The 18235-nt window shown below is 49.4% G+C and overlaps 1 protein-coding gene and 1 pseudogene across 1 annotated transcript; both read right to left on the bottom strand.

The window, feature by feature from the left end:
- Positions 1-2316: 2316 nt before the first annotated feature.
- Positions 2317-9960, bottom strand: LOC126029933 (2-acylglycerol O-acyltransferase 3-like; annotated as a pseudogene).
- A 1192-nt stretch (positions 9961-11152) lies between these two features.
- Positions 11153-14182, bottom strand: LOC126029932 (2-acylglycerol O-acyltransferase 3-like). The gene is made up of 7 exons (XM_049788166.1): positions 14077-14182; positions 13844-13951; positions 13550-13620; positions 12869-13073; positions 12623-12797; positions 11387-11589; positions 11153-11307 (listed from the first exon to the last, which is right to left on the bottom strand). The coding sequence occupies exons 1-7, from the start codon at positions 14180-14182 to the stop codon at positions 11153-11155; spliced, it is 1023 nt and encodes a 340-aa protein (XP_049644123.1).
- Between the last annotated feature and the right edge of the window lie 4053 nt (positions 14183-18235).

Below are 18235 nucleotides of genomic sequence, written 5' to 3'. Positions count from 1 at the left end.
GCTGCAGCCCCTGTGGATAGATTGGGATTGGGGAGCCCCTAGCTTTTAGGGGCTTGCAAATTGGGTTTCAGGTTGTGGTTTCTGAAGGGATGACCAGAAGGGAGGCTGGAACCCCACGAGGGACAACACTGAAGAGGGCCTACCTGCTGCCTCACACCTTAGAGGGGTCGCTGAGATGGAACATGGGTCCCCAGGAGCCCACAGTGGGAGCCAGGATGAACCTGCTTTCTGTACCCCAAACTCATTATTATTACTATATTTTTGTTTTGTTTCATTGTTTTGTTTTGGGGTCACACCCAGCAGTGTTCAGGGGTTACTCCTGACTCTGCACTCAGAAATCACATATGGCAGGCTCAGGACACCTTAGGGGAGCTGGGGATCAAAAACAGATTGCAGTGTGCAAGGAAAATTCCTTCCCTGCTGTGCTATTGCTTAGTCCCCTTCTTTATTTAAACAATATTTATTTATTAATTCATGGTGTGATTGGTTTCTGGGTGGGCCACACCTAGAGGCGCTCATGGATAACTCCTGGCTCGGCACTCAGAAATCACCACTGGCAGCCTGGAGGACCATATGGGATGCTGGGGATCAAAGTGGGTTTCTCCTGGGTAGGCGTCATGCAAGGCAACACCCTCTATCTGTGCTATCTCTCTCTTTTCAGTTTGGGTCCACACACAGTGGTGCTCAGGGCTCCATCAGGCTCTGTGATCTGGGGTCTCTCGGCCATCCCCAGCAAAACATGCTGTTCTGTAACTTAACCCTGGGTCTCTAGAAGCAAAACCTGTGCTTTGTCCTTAAGCTCTGGGCTGCTTGCCTTTCTTTCTCAACTTGGTTATATATTTTTTGTTGGTTGGTTTTGTCTTGCAGCTATACCCAAGGACTCTCGGTCCTCTTCCTGGCTCAGCACTCTGAAGTCACCTCTGGAAGTGGTTGGGGGCTCAAATTCAGTACCTGAGATTCAAACCAGGCAGAGCAAAGGGCAAGGCAGGTGCCTGATCCCTTGTCCAATATCTCTGGAAAGAGACTGTTTTGTAGGTGCTGTTCTATTCTTCCATCCCAGTTCACATCAGATCAACATTTTTGTTTGTTTGCTTGTTTGTTTTGGGGCCATTCCCAGTGGTGCTCAGGGGTTACTCCCAGCTCTGCACTCAGAAAGTCCTCCTGATGGGCTCAGGAGACCCTATGGGATTGTAGAGATTGAACCCAGGTAGGCCATGTGAAAGGCAAATGCCTTCCCCACTTGCTATCTCTCTGTTCCACAGCTGATCATCTAATTGAAATTTTACCAGACCTTGATATTTAAGACTTAATTGTGGCCAGTTATGAGGAGCCAAAAGTTGGCAAAATGTTGATATTCTTTTTTTCTTTCTTTCTTTCTTTTTTCTTTCTTCTTTCTTTCTTTCTTTCTTTCTTTCTTTCTTTCTTTCTTTCTTTCTTCTTTCTTTCTTTCTTTCTTTCTTTCTTTCTTTTTTCTTTCTTTCTTTCTTTCTTCTTTCTTTCTTTCTTTCTTTCTTTCTTTCTTTCTTTCTTCTTTCTTCTTCCTTCCTTCCTTCCTTCCTTCCTTTCTTCTTTCTTTCCTTCCTTCCTTCCTTCCTTCCTCCTTCTTCCTTCCTTCTTCCTTCTTTCCTTCTTTCCTTCTTTCCTTCTTTCTTTCCTTCTTTCTTTCTTTCTTTCTTTCTTTCTTTCTTTCTTTCTTTCTTTCTTTCTTTCTTTCTTTCTTTCTTTCTTTTTCTTTTTCTTTCTTTCTTTCTTTCTTTCTTTCTTTCTTTCTTTCTTTCTTTCTTTTCTTTTTCTTTCTTTCTTTCTTTCTCTTTCTTTCTTTCTTTCTTTTTTCTTTCTTTCTTTCTTTCTTTCTTCCTTTCTCATTTTGTCCCTACTTGGTGGTTTATTTCTGGTTTCTTTTTTTTTTTTGGTTTTTGGGCCACACCTGTTTGACGCTCAGGGGTTACTTCTGGCTATGCACTCAGAAGTCGCTCCTGGCTTGGGGGACCATATGGGACACCGGGGGATCGAACCACGGTCTGTCCTAGGCTAGCGCAGGCAAGGCAGGCACCTTACCTCTAGCGCCACTGCCCGGCCCCTTATTTCTGGTTTCTATACTCAGTAATCACTCCTGGCAGTCTTGGAGGACTCTATGGGAAGCTGGTTACTGAACCCAAATATGACACGTTGAAATCCAGCACTTTCCAGGATGCACCATCACTTCAGTCTCCAGAGCAACATTTCTAGGCCCCTCTTGTTCTACCAGCTTTATTGGGAGAAGACAGCAGATAGGGGCAAGGAAACTGCGTGGAGTGGGAGGATGCAGTAAAGGCCCTAGACTAAGGTGAGCTGCACAGAGGCAGGCACCCCACAGCTGGCCTTGTGCTCCTCAAACAGCTGCTGCAGCTCACGCATGTAGAGCTGGTGGTAGTGGTTCACCTGGTCCTCGGAGGGCTGAAGCACCTGGGGCACTGGGATCGGGTGGCCCACTATGGGAGACAGGGCCTTGGGCATGCACTGTGGGGTACCCCACCCTGTGGCTTATCTAGGGAGTCAATGGGACTTACCCACAGTGGTGATGGACTTGGGCAGGGGCAGCCACCCCCAGAAACTTGGGGAGCAGGGGCTGTGCCCCCAGAAGACATTAGGGGGGAAGCCTGCAATCTTTTTGAAGGTGACCTGTGCAGCATACTGCCAGGTGCCCACCTCGAAGCTCTTGATCCTGAAGATATCGTTCTCCCCAAATGAGTACACTGGCACCAGGGAGGCCCTGTGGGGGAGAGACAGGGTACTCTCATAATGAGCGCCCAGTGATTGCAATCCCTAGGCTGGCAAATTCCAGCTGCTAAGAATGTTCTGGAAGAAACTGCCTGATGTTGGATTTCCTGGAAGCCCCAGGTGGCCTCTTCCTAGTTCTGCAGTGAATGTGTGGCCTCAGCTGATGTCACTGGTCAGTGTGTGATCTGCGTTGACTGGGCACTGTGTTGACATCACTGGTTGCTGAATAATGTCACTGCAGTGCAGGACAGGCTCCACGGAATCCGTGTAAGGGATTCCCAGGCTTTCTCTTCCCTCTGAAGCCTCAGCCCAGAGAAGCCCATTAGTCACCAGCCCAGGCATAATTAATGGGGATGGAATACACCAATATGGTGTATTGGAGTGGCCAGGTGGGGCTCGGCCAACAGGGATCTGCCACCTTATTGGGACTTACTTACATGGGTAGGGGTTCTAGAAGAGCAGGAGGAATCCCTGAAACCTGGTGCTGTGTCTGTGACCCCACAACCCTCTCTGAAGGCCTAAGTTCCATTGAGCAGGTAAAGAAACATGTCACGGACTTTTGTTTAAGGGGGGAAGGGTCCCCAATGATATTACCCTTTTTTTTTCCTTCTAATTTTTAGATTGTACCAGGGAGTTCTCAGGGGGTTCTGCTGATTGTGTGCACAGAAATCACTCCTGGCAGACTCATAGGATATTATGTGATGCTAGGAATCAAACCCTGGTCAGCAGTGTGCAAGGCAAACTCCCCAACCACTGTGCTATTGCTCCAGCACAATATTACCCAGTTTTTTTTTATTTGTTTTGTTTTTGTTTTTGAGTCACACCTGGCAACGATCAGGGGTTACTCCTGGCTCTGCACTCAGGTATCGGTCCTGGCAGACTCAGGGAAGCATATGGGATGCCTGGATTAGAACCACCGTCTGTCCTGGATTGGCTGCTTGCAAGGTAAACGCCCTACTGCTGTGCTATCTCTCGGTCCCATGTAACACACTTTTTAAGTGAGGTGCAACAAGCTGTGATTCTTCACCCAAGATGCAACAACCCAAGAACTCAAAGATTCAGTTCTGGGCACTCAGGGATTCCCCTGCAGCACCAAGTACCCAACAGGAGTTTGGCACCTGTGCCTGTGGAGCACCCCGACCTCTGTGCTGCCTCCTGCTGGCTTCTCACAGTCCCGCATGGTCATCAGCAGACTTCATGCACACTGGGCTTCAGCTCTCCGGGCACAAACCATACCAACTGCAGGCCAGGTGAGTGCTTGCCCCACATTCGGGGGCGTCCCTCACTCACCCATGCCTAAGCGCCAGGCGCAAGAATCCTTTGCAGTTGCGCAGTGTCAGAGGGTGCACCCCAGGGATGGCATCCAGCGCCTCCTGGCGCTCCCCACCACGATGACCATGGCCTGCCCTGAGGGGCGATTCGACAGCAGGAAATCCAGGCTCTGGCGGCTCACTGGGCACAGGCCTGGGGGGAGGGTAACTGTGAACCTAGGCTTGGAGGCACAGGGGTGGCACTGGGGGACCCTGACACTCACCTAGGGCCATGATGTAATCCCGAAGGAGTGGCAGGAAGAAAAAGTAGACCAGAGTGGCTAAACTCAAGTGCAGCCCAGGGAATAGCTCGAAGAAGCCAGTGCTCCTGGTGAGGAAATTGCAGGTGGGCCCTGCGCATATGATGCCATGAGGGTGTGCGCCCAGCATGTAGTTTCAGTCGAGGGGCAGCTCAGCTGTCTTGACCAGCTTGGGGCGGGGGTAAGAAAGAAAGACATTCGGATGAAGAGCACAGCAAACTTGAGAGCCCCATATTTACAAGGGTGTCAAGATGTGGGGGCCAAAACCATAGCACAGTGGGGAGGACATTTGCATGTAGGCAAATGTGGGTTTGCTCCCCAGAGCCCTATATATATAGGGTCCCCTGACCCATGTATACACACACATATATATACATATATAGAGATAGATAGATAGATAGATAGATAGATAGATAGATAGATAGATAGATAGATAGATAGATAGATAGATAGAGCTAGGGGTAATCTCTGAGCAAAGTCAGGAGTGAGTAAATATGAGAATCATCACCTACTGGATTTGGCCCCAACTGCCAACCCCAAAAGGAGCATGATGGGACAATAAATTCTTCCAGGGACATCCCATCCCTCAGCTAAATTTTTGCAGCAGGAAGGCAACCTGTTACCTTGATGGGGTAATAATCCCTCATGTCATTCCAAATGATACATTTTCTAATCCATGTGGAGATCCGGCCACCTGTAAATGAAATGCAGTGGAAGGAAAAGACTACAAAGTTTCTGAATGCACGGGGGGGGGGGTAAGCCATAAGACCCCCCAAGCTATATTATGCACCACACTCCCAAACCCTGCAAGGGAGCAACCTCCAGCATTGCTGGTATTTGACCCCCAAATAACCAAACAAAACCTCAGAGAGAAGTTGGAGACTGGGAGGCTCCCTGCCTCATTTGGGTTCACCTTTCTGGGGTGTCCCAGTGGATGATCAGCCAGACCCATAGAGCACAGACAGCCACCAGAGTGGCGTGAAGAGAAGGAAGGAGAAGAACGGTCCTGCACAGCAGAGAGGGAATTGCGGCAAACTCAGCTCATTGGTGGCACATTATCAGACCTCTGACCTTGCGTTCTACTGGGAGGCCCCAGCCTCGTCCCCAAGGAGGGATCCTGAGCCACACTCACCTATGATGAGAAAGTTCATTATGTGCTGGTAAGCACCCAGGATTTCCAGGCACTGCTTCCAAGAGGTTTTGGGGAAGGGTTGGACGGGGGGGCCTTGGAGTCTTCCATCCAGGCAGGCAAGCCTCACTTGGGGTGCTCAGCTGTGTGGGGTGTGGATAGGTGTCCTGCACACTACCTTTCTCTTCAGTCTGATATTTGTAATTGCTCTTATCAGCTGGTGCAGGGTGTGGCTGCAGGGGGTGGGGCCACCCAAAGATTGACATGGGGAGGGGACTCCAGTGGCTGTTGGGGCAGTCCAGCTGTGGGCAGGGGAGCGCCATTGACTGTGTGACCTGGGGTAGCTCTCAGAAGTCACCCTGGACCTGGTAGTCTCCTAAAGAGGCACCGCAAGTTCTGTGGTAGCAGTGGGGACCCTGCACCCCCCCATCCTGCAACTCATCAGCTTCTTTCATCATATCACTGAGCTCCATACATTCCAGCAAGCATAGGTGGGTGTTGAGGACCAGCGATGTGGACACCACAGTGCCCCAGAAAGTACCCACCTGTGATTCAGGGCTGGGTCCCAGAAGAGCTGAAGTAAGTATTATTGAGACCATAGCATTTGAGGGGATCACAGAATTATTTGGGGTCATGCCAAGTTAGGAGTGCCAGCATTATTGGGTTTCTAGCAGGATTTGGGGATCCAGTATTATTGTGATACCAGCAGGATTGAGATCACAACATTATTTGAGTCCCAAAATTTAGTGGGGCTCAGCAAGGATTACAAAATTATTGCAATCCCAGCATTCTTGGGGTTTTGGTAGGATTTAGGTCCCAGCAGTACAGGGACTGGATCCCTGGAATTGGTGATGGAAGATCAAAAGCCACCAAATCCTAGTTCTCCCCTCCCCCTGTGACTCCAGGTTCTGCCTCTAGCACCAGGGCCTGCTGGGTTAGGGATGTCTCCTGGCACCGAGCAGAGCCCAGACATCAAATAGGCAGGGGGAGCCCTTGGAAGACCCTCCATAAGTGCTCTAGGGAAATGTGACCCCAGGGGAAGGTGGCAGCAGGGACTGGGGATTCCAAGGCCAGACTTGCCCTTGTCACCATCAGGTAGAGGACACAGGGGAGGGAGATATGGGCAGATGTGGGGACACCAAGGCTCTTCCACAGGGTCCCTGGAGTTGGAGACCCCAGAGGCAGGGGCTGGAGGATCTAGCTTGGGAATCAGGACCAGTGAAGGCTCTCAGATGCTGAAAATGAACTTTGGGGACAGAGTAATATCAGGGTGCCTGTGGGCTGCAGTCAGGGGTCTCACCATGTTTCAAGATCCAGCTTTGTCTGACACCCACTGAAGGAGCTTGGTTTTGCAGCTGGTCTGGGGGCCCAGTCACACCTTTCTCCTGTCTCTTTATCCTGTCCCCCAGCTCAACCTGTGGGGGGGGGGGGCAAAGGACTTTACAAAGCTCATGGCTGATCAGCAAACTCCTGGGGCATGGATGGAGGCTTTGCTCTGTATGAGGTTGCAGAGTATCAATAGGGCTCCGGAAATCCCTTGGGCCCTACCCTGGCCTGCACACAAAGAACCCCTGAGTTTACCTGTGGAGGCTTCTGGGGATCAGGCTGCAGGGCAGGACTGGGGAGGAAGTATGGAACAAGGTGGCTTGGCCAGGATAGAAGGAGAGCTGGAAGAGGGGTGAGTCTGGTATACAGGGCATCACTAACCCCTGAGGGCTTGACCTGTAGGCTTTGTTCCCTATGGAGCAGCTGCATCCCCTGTGGAAGGGAGAGGAGAGCCTCTGGGTTTCTGGGCTTATAAAAGTGAGTTTGGAGATATAGATTCTAGAGGTAAGAACAGGAAGGAGGCTGAAACCCCACCAATGACAGGCACTGAAGAGGCCTTAACTTTGCATTATAGCTGTGGGAGTACATGAGAGGCATCTCTGAGATGAAACATGGGTCCCCAGGAGCCCACAGTGGGAGCCCAGGATGAACCTGCTTTCTGTACCCCAAGTTCATTATTCTTACTATTCTTTTTTCAATTGCTTTGTTTTGGGGTCACAGCCAGAAGTGTTCAGGAGTTCCTTCTGGCTCTGTGTTCAGAAATCGCTCCTGGCAGGCTCAGGGGACCCTTGGGGATGCCTGGTATTGAACTCAGATCAGCAGCTTGCAAGGCATTGCCCTCCCCATGGTGCTATTGCTTCGTCCCCCTCTTTTGCTTTCTGTAATTTTCTCCACTTTGGGGCCACACATAGTGGTGCTCAGGGCTTCTTCAGGCTCTGTGATCTGGGGTCTCTGGGTGGTCCCCAGCAGGTCATGCCTTTCTGGAGCTTAACTCTGGGTCTCCTGAAGCAGAACCTGTGCTCATTCCCTGAGCTTCTGGGCCACCTGCTTTTCTCTCTCAAAGTGGTTATTCCCAGAAAAGTGTCAGCAATCTGTAATTCACAGTCACTTTCTTTATTTTTTAAACCATTTTATTTATTTATTTTATTGGTTTTTGGGCCACACCTGGTGATGCTTAGGGATTACTCCTGGATCTCTGCTCAGAAATCCCTCTTGGCAAGCTCAGGGACCATATGGGATGCCTGGAGTTGAACTGGGTCCATCCTGGGTTGGCCGCATCCAAGGCAAATGCTCTACCGCTGTGCTATCTCTCTGGCCCCTACAGTCACTTTCTTGTGAAGACTCAGGTTTCATTCTTCAGGAAAGCTATATATTTTTGTTTGTTATTTTTTGTCGTGTGGCTATACCCAATGACTCTCAGGGCCTCTTCCTGGCTCTGCATTCAAAGTCACCCCTGGATGTGCTTGGGGGCCCAACTTCAGTGCCAGGTATTCAAACCAGGCAGAGCAGAGGGCAAGGCAAGTTCTGAACTGTTGTCCTATCTCTCTGGGCTGTTTCGTAGGTGCTGTTCTATTCTTCCATCCCAGTTCACATCAGATCAATTTTGTTTTGTTTTTATTGGTATTTGGGTCACACCTGGAGACTTCAGGGGATACTCCTGGCTCTGTACTCAGAAATCGTCCCTGGCAGGCACTAGAGACCATATGGAATGCTGGGATTTGAACCACCATTCATCCTTGGTTGGCTACGTACAAGGCAAATGCCCTACATCTGTGCTATCTCTCCGGCCCCAGATCAACATTTTTGTTTGTTTGTTTGTTCGTTTGGGGACCTCACCTAGTGGTAGTCAGGGGTTACTCTTAGCTCTGTGGTCAGAAATAACTCCTATGGGCTTGGGAGACCCTATGCGATGCAGAGATTGAACCCTGGTTGGCCATGTGAAAGGCAAACACCCTCCCCACTGTGTTATCTTTCTGGCCACACATCTGATCATCTTATTAGAATTTTATCTGACCTTGATGTTCAAGACTAATTCATGGCTAGTTATTAAGGGACACAAGTTGGCTAAAATGGTGATATTATCTCTTTTTCTCTTTGTTTCTCCTTCCTTACCTCCTTCCTTGCTTCCTTTCCTACCTCCCTTCTTCCCTCCCTCCTTCCTTCCTTTCTTCCCTTCTTTCTATTTTTGTTCTTTCTTTTTCTTTTCTTCCTTTCTTCTATTAAACAAAGGTTGAGTAAAATAGTTGACATTTTCCCTGGGCCAATATTAAGACTAACCAGTCAGTTTGGCACATTTTTAGGCTGGAATCAGGGACCCTTTTAGGCGCCAGTCTCAACTCATGAGTGTGGCCTGTTCAAGATGGTTCAAAGACCCAATGCAACCCAATCCCTGTCTCCATTCCCTCTCCAGACCAGAGCACCAACTGGTTGTTTTCCCTTTACAATAATGCAGGTACCAGGACAGGAGCATCTGCAGTGCCAGGTTCTGAATCCAGAGCTTTAGATATGTAAAGATGTAAAGCAAATTATTGCTGCTTTAAATATTTTAATCAATTACTTATAAAAACTTAGTTTGGGGGCCACATCCTGCAGTGCTCAGGGATTACTTCAGGCTCAGTACTCAGGAATCACTCCTGGGGCTCAGGGAACCATATGGAGTGCCAGGAATCAAACCTGAGTCAGTGGTGTGCAAGACAAGCACCCTCTATACCATACATGTTTGTGTGTCTGTGTGTATGAGTGTGTGTGACCGTGTTTAAATGTGTGAGTGATGAGAGTGTGAGCTTGTGGAGTGTGTATATTGAGTGTATGTAACAGTATATGAGTGTGTGACTGTGTGCAAAAGAGTGTTTGTGTGTGTCTGTATGTTTTGGATGATGTGTGTATGTATGTAAATGAGGAAGTATTTGTATGTGTATGAATATGTGTGCATCTGTGTGATAATACACATCTGTGTGGTTGTATGTGTGTATGTGAGTGCACATGCATGTTTGAAGATTGTGTGAGTGTGTGATGAGTATGAGTGTGAATACGTGTACATGAGTGTGTGTGATTGTGTATGTGTGACTGTGTGAATGTGTGTGTATGTGTGAAATCTCAGTCTCAGCACCCAGGGCTGCCTCATTCCCTTCTGGAAGGCTCTTCTGGGCTTGTCTGCAGCATGCCCACTCCCCATGCCCCTCAAAATGGCAGGGGCAGTAGTGATAGAAGTGGTGCCTACAGCCCAAGCATTGCTGGGGTGACCCCTAGGAAGTCCACCTTTGTGAAAAAGGTGGCCCTACAGAATGTAACCCAGTCTACACTGGAAACAGCCCTCCTCAAAAGAGAACCTGATCCAGGACCTGACTCTCTTCCTTCCTTCCTTCCTTCCTTCCTTCCTTCCTTCCTTCCTTCCTTCCTTCCTTCCTTCCTTCCTTCCTTCCTTCCTTCCTTCCTTTCCTTCCCCACTTGGTGTTTGGTGGTTTGTTTCTGGCACCTGTGCTCAGGGATCACTCCTGGCTGACTTGGGAGGGGGCTCTATAGAATGCTGGTTATTGAACCCAAACCCTACACATGCAAGGTCAGTGTCTCCCAATACATCATCATTTTAGGCCCCATGAGCAAGAACTCTTGTGTTTTTTTTTTTTAAAGTTTAATACTTGAATCCATCTACCAACAAGAACCCCCCAGCCTGGCCAGCCAGGGCCATTCCCCAAAGGAGATAAACCCTGCACAAGGTTATGATGAAGATTATATAGGGAAGGGATATAGGGAGATTCCAACTTTCTGATGATCTTTAAAATGATTGGGTCTTGTCTAGGGAAACCTTCCTACTACTCCCTTGTTCTTCCCTGATAGGCTACCTGGTATAGCTTGGGGGCTAGTCTGTAGAAATAGGCTTGTGAAGACCTAACATGTGCCTTACACCATATGGTTCTTAGAAAATGGTATCACTTTCTGCTCAGAACCTAAGAAAAGTTTGCCATTTGGCTTTTACAAAATGGCATCCCTCCTTGTTCAGAATTCAGGTCCCAAAATTCCCTCCTCTTCTTATGGACCTGAATCAAAATTTGACTCTCCTTGAAGTTCCTGATCCTTGTCCTACTTGGGGGCACATACTGGGACCGTAGCACAAGCATCTTAATCAGGGAGGTTTTTCAGGGTGATATTGAGCCACTGTTTATACCAGGTGGCAGAAACTCTCCATTGCCTGATCAAACTCCTGCAAACTAGCCTTCACCTCAGAGCAAGAATTCTTGACCCTTCTTCTACCAGCTTTATTAGGAGAAGATAGAAAAGGGTATCCTTCTATCCTATAGAAGGGGGTATCCTATGTTGGGGGGGAACCAACATGCTGAGGGGAGTAGGAGGGTGCAATGAAGGGGTTCCTAGACTAAGGTGAGATGTACAGAGGCAGGCACCCCACATCTGGCCTTGTGCCCCTCAAACAGCTGCTGCAGCTCCTGCATGTAGAGCTGGTGGTAGTGGTTCACCTGGTCCTCGGAGGGCTGGAACACTTGGGGGACCGGGATAGGGCGGCCCACTGTGGGAGATAGGGCCAGTCGGCATACGCAGTGGGCTACCCCTCCTTGTTCCTTCCCTAGGAAGCCATTGAGACTTACCCACAGTGGTGATGGGCTTGGGCAGGGGCAGCAGGCCCCAAAAATTCTGGGAGAAGAGGCTGCGCCCCCAGAAGATGCATGGGGAGAAGCCTGCAATCTTCTTGAAGGTGACCTGCACTACATACTGCCAGGTGCCCTCCTCGAAGCTCTTGACCCTGAAGATATCGTTCTCCCCGAACGAGTACACAGGCACCAGGGAGGCCCTGCGGGGGCGAGAGATGGGGCACCCCACGAAAGGGCACCCAGAGAGTTTCAGTACCATGGCAAGCAAATTCCAGTTGCAAAGAAGGTTCTGGAAGAAAGTGCCTGATGCTGGATATCCAGGAAGCCCAGACAACTTCTTCCTAGCTCTGCAGGAAGGCTTGACCTCAGTGATGTCACTGTGTTGAGGTCACTGGTCACTGTGTAAAATCACTGTGGTGCAGGACGAACTCCACCAAATCCATGTAGGGGGAGTTTTCAGGATTTACTTTCCTCTGCACGCTCAACCCAGAAAAGCTCATGAGTCACCAACCAGGGCATGATTGATGGGGTGAGAACCCCTGATATGGGGTATCCTATAGAGGCCAGGTGGGACCTTGCCTACAGGGATCCAAGCCTTGTTGAAACTTAAAGGGGAGGGGGTTATGGGAGAGCAGGAAGCAGCCTGACACCTGGAGCTGTGTGTGTCTCTGCCCTTGCCCCACTCTCTGGAGGCCTAAACTCCACAGCCTTTGCCTTTAAAAGAAAAAGGACCACTAGTGGTGTAACTTTTTTTTTTTGGGTTGGGGGTGTCACAAGAGTTTTTCTCAGGGGTTCCTGCTGGCTCTACTCTCAGAAATCAATCCTGGCAGGCTCATAAAATCCTATGTGATGCTGGGGATTGAACCGGCAATTGCAAGAAAGAATTGCAAGAAAATGCCCTACCTACTGATCTATCACTCCGGCCCCGTGTAGGCCATTTTTTAAGTTGTGTGTCCCAAGCGGTGTACTCAGTCTGAGATACAACCCAAGAACCCCAGGGTGCAGTCCTGGGCACACTGGATTCCCCCAGCGGTGCCAGGAATCCAACAGGGAGGGCCCCGGCATCTACTCTGTACTGCCTTCTGCTGGCTACTCCCAGTCCCCGTGGTTATCACCGGGCTCCCTAGGCTTCAGCATGCAGGGCACACACTATATTAGTGATAGGGCTCAGAGGTCAGAGGGCAAGGAGGGTGCTAGCTCTACATTTGGCAACACCAGCTCACTCACACTCACCCATGCCTCAGTGCCAGGCGCACAAAGCCTTTGCGGTTGCGCAGGGTCAGACGGTGCACCCCAGGGATGGCGTTCAATGCCTCCTGGGCGCCCCCCACCATGATGATCACGGCCTGCCCCGAGGGGCGACTTGACAGCAGGTAATCCAGGCTCTGGCGGCTCACGGGGCACAGGCCTATAGGGGAGGTAGACTGTGACCCTCGGCCTGGAAGCACAAGGGCGGCACTGGGGGACCCTGGCACTCACCTAGGGCCATGATGTAATCTCGATAGACTGGCAGGTTGAAGAGGTTGACCAGGGTACCTACATTCAAACGCAACCCCGGGAAGATCTCAAAGGTGTTTGTGCCCCCAATGGCGAAGTTGCAGCCGGGTCCCATGCACATGATGCCATGAGGATGAGCGCCCAGCACATAGTTCCGGTCAGGAGGCAGCTCGGCTGTCTTGATCAGCTGTTGGGAGTAGAGGGGAGATACAGCAGAAGGAAGAAAACAGTGGCCTGAGAACCCATTCTTACAAGGGGGTCAATGTGTGAGGGTCAGAGCAATAGCACAATGGGGAGGGCATTTGCTTTGTATGCAGGCTAACCTGGATGTGCTCCAATCATCCTATATGTAGGGTCATCTAACCATGTATTTATGTACATATATACATATATATACAGTATATATGTATATATACAGTATATATGTATATATATGTATATATATATGTGTATATATATACACACACATACATACTGCTAGTGTTAATCTCTGAGCAGAGTCAGGAGTGAGTAAATACTGAGCATCACCCACTGGATATGGCCCCAACCTCCCCTGCACCAAAAAAAAAAAAAGAGCATGCTGGGAGAGTGGATTTTGTCAGGGACCGCTGTCTACACCCCTTCCCCCAACTAATTCTTTGCAGCAGGAAGGCAACATGTCACCTTGACGGGGTAATAATCCCTCATGTAGTTCCAAATGACACATTTCCTAATCCATTTGAAGCTCCGGCCACCTGAAAAGGGAGTGTAGTGGAGGGAAAGAACAACTCAATTTCTGAATGCCTGGAAGTGGGGGGGGGGCAGAGGCGTGCAGGCGATTCACTGCACCACATCCCCACCCCCAGCAAGGGAGCAGCCTCCAGCATTGTTTGAGTGTGACCCCCGAACAACCAAACAAAACCTCAGAGAGATAGGGGCAGATGGGGGGGGGGGACTCCCTGCCCCATATCAGCTCACCTCGCTGGGGTGTGTCCCAGTCAATGATCAGCCAGACCCCATAGAGCACAGACAGCGACCAGAGTGGTGTGAAGAGGAGGAAGATGGTGAGGAAAGTGAAGAATGGTCCTGCAGAGCAGTGTAGGGAATTGCTATAAAGTCAGCATGTTGGTGGCGATATCTGACTTCTGACCCAGCATTCTGCTGGGGAACTCAAGTTCCATCCCCCAGGAAATACCCTGAGCCACTCTTACCCATGAAGAGGAAGGTTATCACATACTGGTAGGCACCCAAAATGTTCAAACACCGCTTCCAGGAGGTTTTCGGGGAGGAGGCGAAGGGGGCCTTGGCGTCTTCCATCCTGGCAGTCGAGACACACTTGGGGTGCTCAGTCTTGTGGAGGTGTGGACAGGTGCCCTGCATGCCACCTTTCTCCTTAGCCTGATCTTTGAACTCGCTCTATCAGCTAGTGCAGGGTGTGGCTGCAGGAGGTGGGGGCACCCAAAGATTGACAAGGGGAGGAGACTCCAGTGGTTGTTGGGGCCATCCAGCTGTGAACAGGGGAGCTCCACTGACTGTGTGATCGGGGGTGGCCCTGTGGTCTTCTGAAGAGGTGCCCCAGCTCCATGGCAGCAGTGGGGGCCCTACACCCCCATCCTGCAACTTATCAGCTCCTTTCATCACATCACTGAGCCCCATACACCCCAGCAGATCTACGTAGGGGTCAAGGACCAGCAATGTGGACACCACAGTGACCCAGAGAATGCCTACTTGTGATTCCGGGGGTTGGTCCTAGAGGAGACCACAGTGTTATTAGGGTCACGGAATTATTGAAGGTCATGGGAAAGTTAAGAGTCCCGGCATTATTGGGGTCCTAGCAGATTTTGGGGATCCAGCATAATTGGGTTCCCAGTAGGGCTGAGATTTTGGAATTATTGGAGTAAAAGGATTCTTGAAGTTTCAGCAGGTTTTGGGTCCCAGCAGCACAAGGACTAGGCCCTGGCATTATTGAAGCAGTAGGCAAACTCCCCCAACACCCAACCCCCCATAGTGGCTCCGGCACAAGGGCTTGCTGTGTCACGGCTATCTCCTGGCACCAGGCAGGGCCCTGACATCAAACAAGCATGGGGCACCCTTGGGGGCCCTGCCTAGGTGCTCTAGGGACCTGTGACCAAGGAGAAGATGGCAGCAGGGAACTGGGGATCCCAAAGCCAGACTGTTCCCTTGTCACCACCAGGTGTAGGACCCAGGAGAGGGAGGCATGGGCAGAGGTAAGGACACCAACAAGGTCCCTAGAGGTGGAGATTCCAGAAGCCAGGACCAGATGGTCTAGCTTGGGAATCAGGACCGACTGATGAAGGCTCTGGATATTTTGAGACTAGACTTTGTGGGGAGCGTGATACCAGGGTGTCTTCAGGCTGGGGCAAGGAGTCTAGACATGTTTCCAATGTTCAGCCTTGTCTGGCATCCAGCAGGAGGAACCTGGTCCTCCACCTGGGCTGGGTACCCTGTCACCCCTTCCTCTTGCCCCTTCTTCCTGTTTTCCAGCTCAACCTGTGGAGGGCCTGGGGAAGGGGCACAGGTGTTCACAAAAACCATGGCTGGCCTACAGACTCTTAGGACATGGATGGAGGCTTCTTTCTGTATGAGGTTACAAAGAACAAACAGGGCTGGGGAAACCCCTTGGGCCCTACCCTGCCTCTTCCCTGGCCTGCACACAAAAAACCCTCAAGCTTATTGGTGGAAACCTCTGGGAGTCAGGGTGCAGTGCATGGGCTGGGAGAAGTGAGGGACAAGGCAGCCAGACAAGGGTGCAGGGAGACATGGGGGACGGATGACTCCTGGGTACATGGGCTCCCCTTACCCCGTAAGGGCTTGACTTGCAGGCTCTGTTCCCTAAGAGCAGCTGCAGCCCCTGTGGGAAAGAATTGGGGAGCGCTTGTGAAGGTGAGTTTGGGGATAAGATTTCTGGAGGGGTGACCAGAAGGGAGGCTGAAACCCCACCAGGGACCAGCATTGAAGAAGCCCTACCTGTGGCATCACAATGGGGGTTCCTGGGACAAGTCTCTGAGAAGAAAATGGGTCCCCAGGAGCCCACAGTGGGAGCCCAGGATAAACCTGCTTTCTGTACCCCAAACTCATTATTAATACTATTCTTTTTGTTTTGTTTTATTGCTTTGTTTTGGGGTCACACCCAGCAGTATTAATGGGTTACTCCAGTCTCTGCTCTCAGAACTTATTCCTGGCAGGGTTCAGGGGACATTAGGGGATGCCAGGGACCGAAACCAGATCATCATTGTGCAAGGCAAATGTCCTCCCAAGGTGCTATTGCTTTGGCCTCCTCTTTTACTTTTTGTAATTTTCTCTGCTTTGGGGTCATACACAGTGGTGTTCAGGGTTTCTTCAGGCTCTGTGATCTGGGGTCCCTGGGTGTCCCTAACCCTGGGTCTCCTGATCTTCTGGGGTGCCTGTCTTTCTTTCTCAAAGTGATTATTTCTAGAAAATTCAACAATCTGTGAATCACAGCTGCTTTCTTGTGAAGAGTCAGGTTTCCTTCTTCATAAAGCTATATTTTTCTTTGTTGGTTTTTTCTTGTGCTGTACACAATGACTCTCAGGGTCTCTTCCTGGCTTGACATTCAGAAGTCACCCCTGAAAGTGCTTGGGGGCCCAACTTCAGTGCCAGGAATTAAAATCATGCAGAACAGAGGGCAATTCATGTCCTAAATCTTTGTCTTATCTCTCCAGGCAGGTGCTGTTCTATTGTTCTATTCTTCCATCCCAGTTCACATTTGGTCAACTTTTTTTTTTAGTTTGTGCTTAGTGGTGCTCAGGGGTTACTTCCATTTCTGAGCTCAGAAATTATGTCATGAGGCCAGAGGAATAGCACAGTAGTAGGGCATTTGCTTTGCACGTGGTTGATCCAGGACAAACCATGGTTTGATCTCAGGCGTCCCTTATGGTCCCCCAAGCCAGGAGCGATTTCTGAGCGCATAGCCAGGAGTAATCCATGAGAATCACCGAGTGTGGCCCAAAAACCAAATATATATATATATATATATATATATATATATATATATATGCTCTCAGAAATCGCTCCTGGCTTGGGGGACCATATGGGATGCTGGGGGATCGAACCACGGTAGTCCTAGGTTAGTGCATGTAAGGCAGACACCCTATTGCTTGCACCACCACTTTGGCCCCCAGAAATGATTCCTGATGGGCTCTGGAGACACTATGGGGTGCCAGAGATCAAACCCAGGTTGGCCATGTGAATGGCAAACACCCTTTCCACTGCTATCACTCTGGCCCCACATCTGATCATCTTAATAAAACTTTTTTCAGACCTTAATATTCAAGACTTAATTGTGGCCAGTTATGAGGGTCCATAAATTGACTAAAATGGTGATTTTCTTTCTTTCTTTCTTTCTTTCTTTCTTTCTTTCTTTCTTTCTTTCTTTCTTTCTTTCTTTCTTTCTTTCTTTCTTTCTTTCTTTCTTTCTTTCTTTCTTTCTTTCTTTCTTTCTTTTCTTTCTTCTTTTTCTTTTCTTTTCTTTCTTTCTTTCTTTCTTCTTTCTTCCTTCCTTCCTTCCTTCCTTGGTTCCTTGCTTGCTGCCTTCCTTCCTGCCTTCCTTTCTTTCTTTCTTTTTTTCTTTTCTTTCTTTCTTCTTCTTCTCTTTTTTTTTTGCAGCACTCAAGGGTTACTCCTGGCTCTACACTCAGAAATTGCTCCTGGCAGGCTCGGAGGACCATATAGAATGCCAAGTTTCTAACCACCGTCTTTCTGCATGCAAGGCAAAGGCCTTCCCCTCCATACTATCTCTCAGGCCCCCCTCTCTCACTCTCTCTCTCTTTCTTTCTTTCTTTTTCTTTCTTTCTTTCTTTTTCTTTCTTTCTTTCTTTCTTTCTCTCTCTCTCTTTCTTTTTCTCTCTTTCTTTCTTTCTTTCTTCTTTCTTTCTTCCTTCCTTCCTTCCTTCCTTCCTTCCTTCTTTCTTTCTTTCTTTCTTTCTTTTTTTTTTTTTTTTTTTTTTTTTTTTTTTTGGGCCACACCCGTTTGACGCTCAGGGGTACTCCTGGCTATGCGCTCAGAAATCGCCCCTGGCTTGGGGGGACCATATGGGACGCCGGGGGATCGAACCGTGGTCCCGTGGTCCGTCCTACGCTAGCGCTTGCAAGGCAGACACCTTACCTCTAGCGCCACCTTCCCGGCCCCTCTTTCTTTCTTTCTTTCTTTCTTTTTTCTTTCTTCTTTCTTCTTTCTTTCTTTCTTTCTTTTTCTTTCTTTCTTTCTTTCTCTTTCTTTCTTTCTTTCTCTTTTTCTTTCCTTCTTTTCCTTTCTTTCTTTCTCTTTCTTTCTTTCTTTTCCTTCTCTTTTCTTTTCTTTCCTTTCTTTCTTTTCTTTCTTTCTTTCTT

The sequence above is a fragment of the Suncus etruscus genome, chromosome 15 (assembly GCF_024139225.1).
Source record: "Suncus etruscus isolate mSunEtr1 chromosome 15, mSunEtr1.pri.cur, whole genome shotgun sequence".
In the NCBI taxonomy this organism is placed as follows: Eukaryota; Metazoa; Chordata; class Mammalia; order Eulipotyphla; family Soricidae; genus Suncus; species Suncus etruscus.
This window is presented reverse-complemented; position numbering and strand designations above follow the sequence as displayed.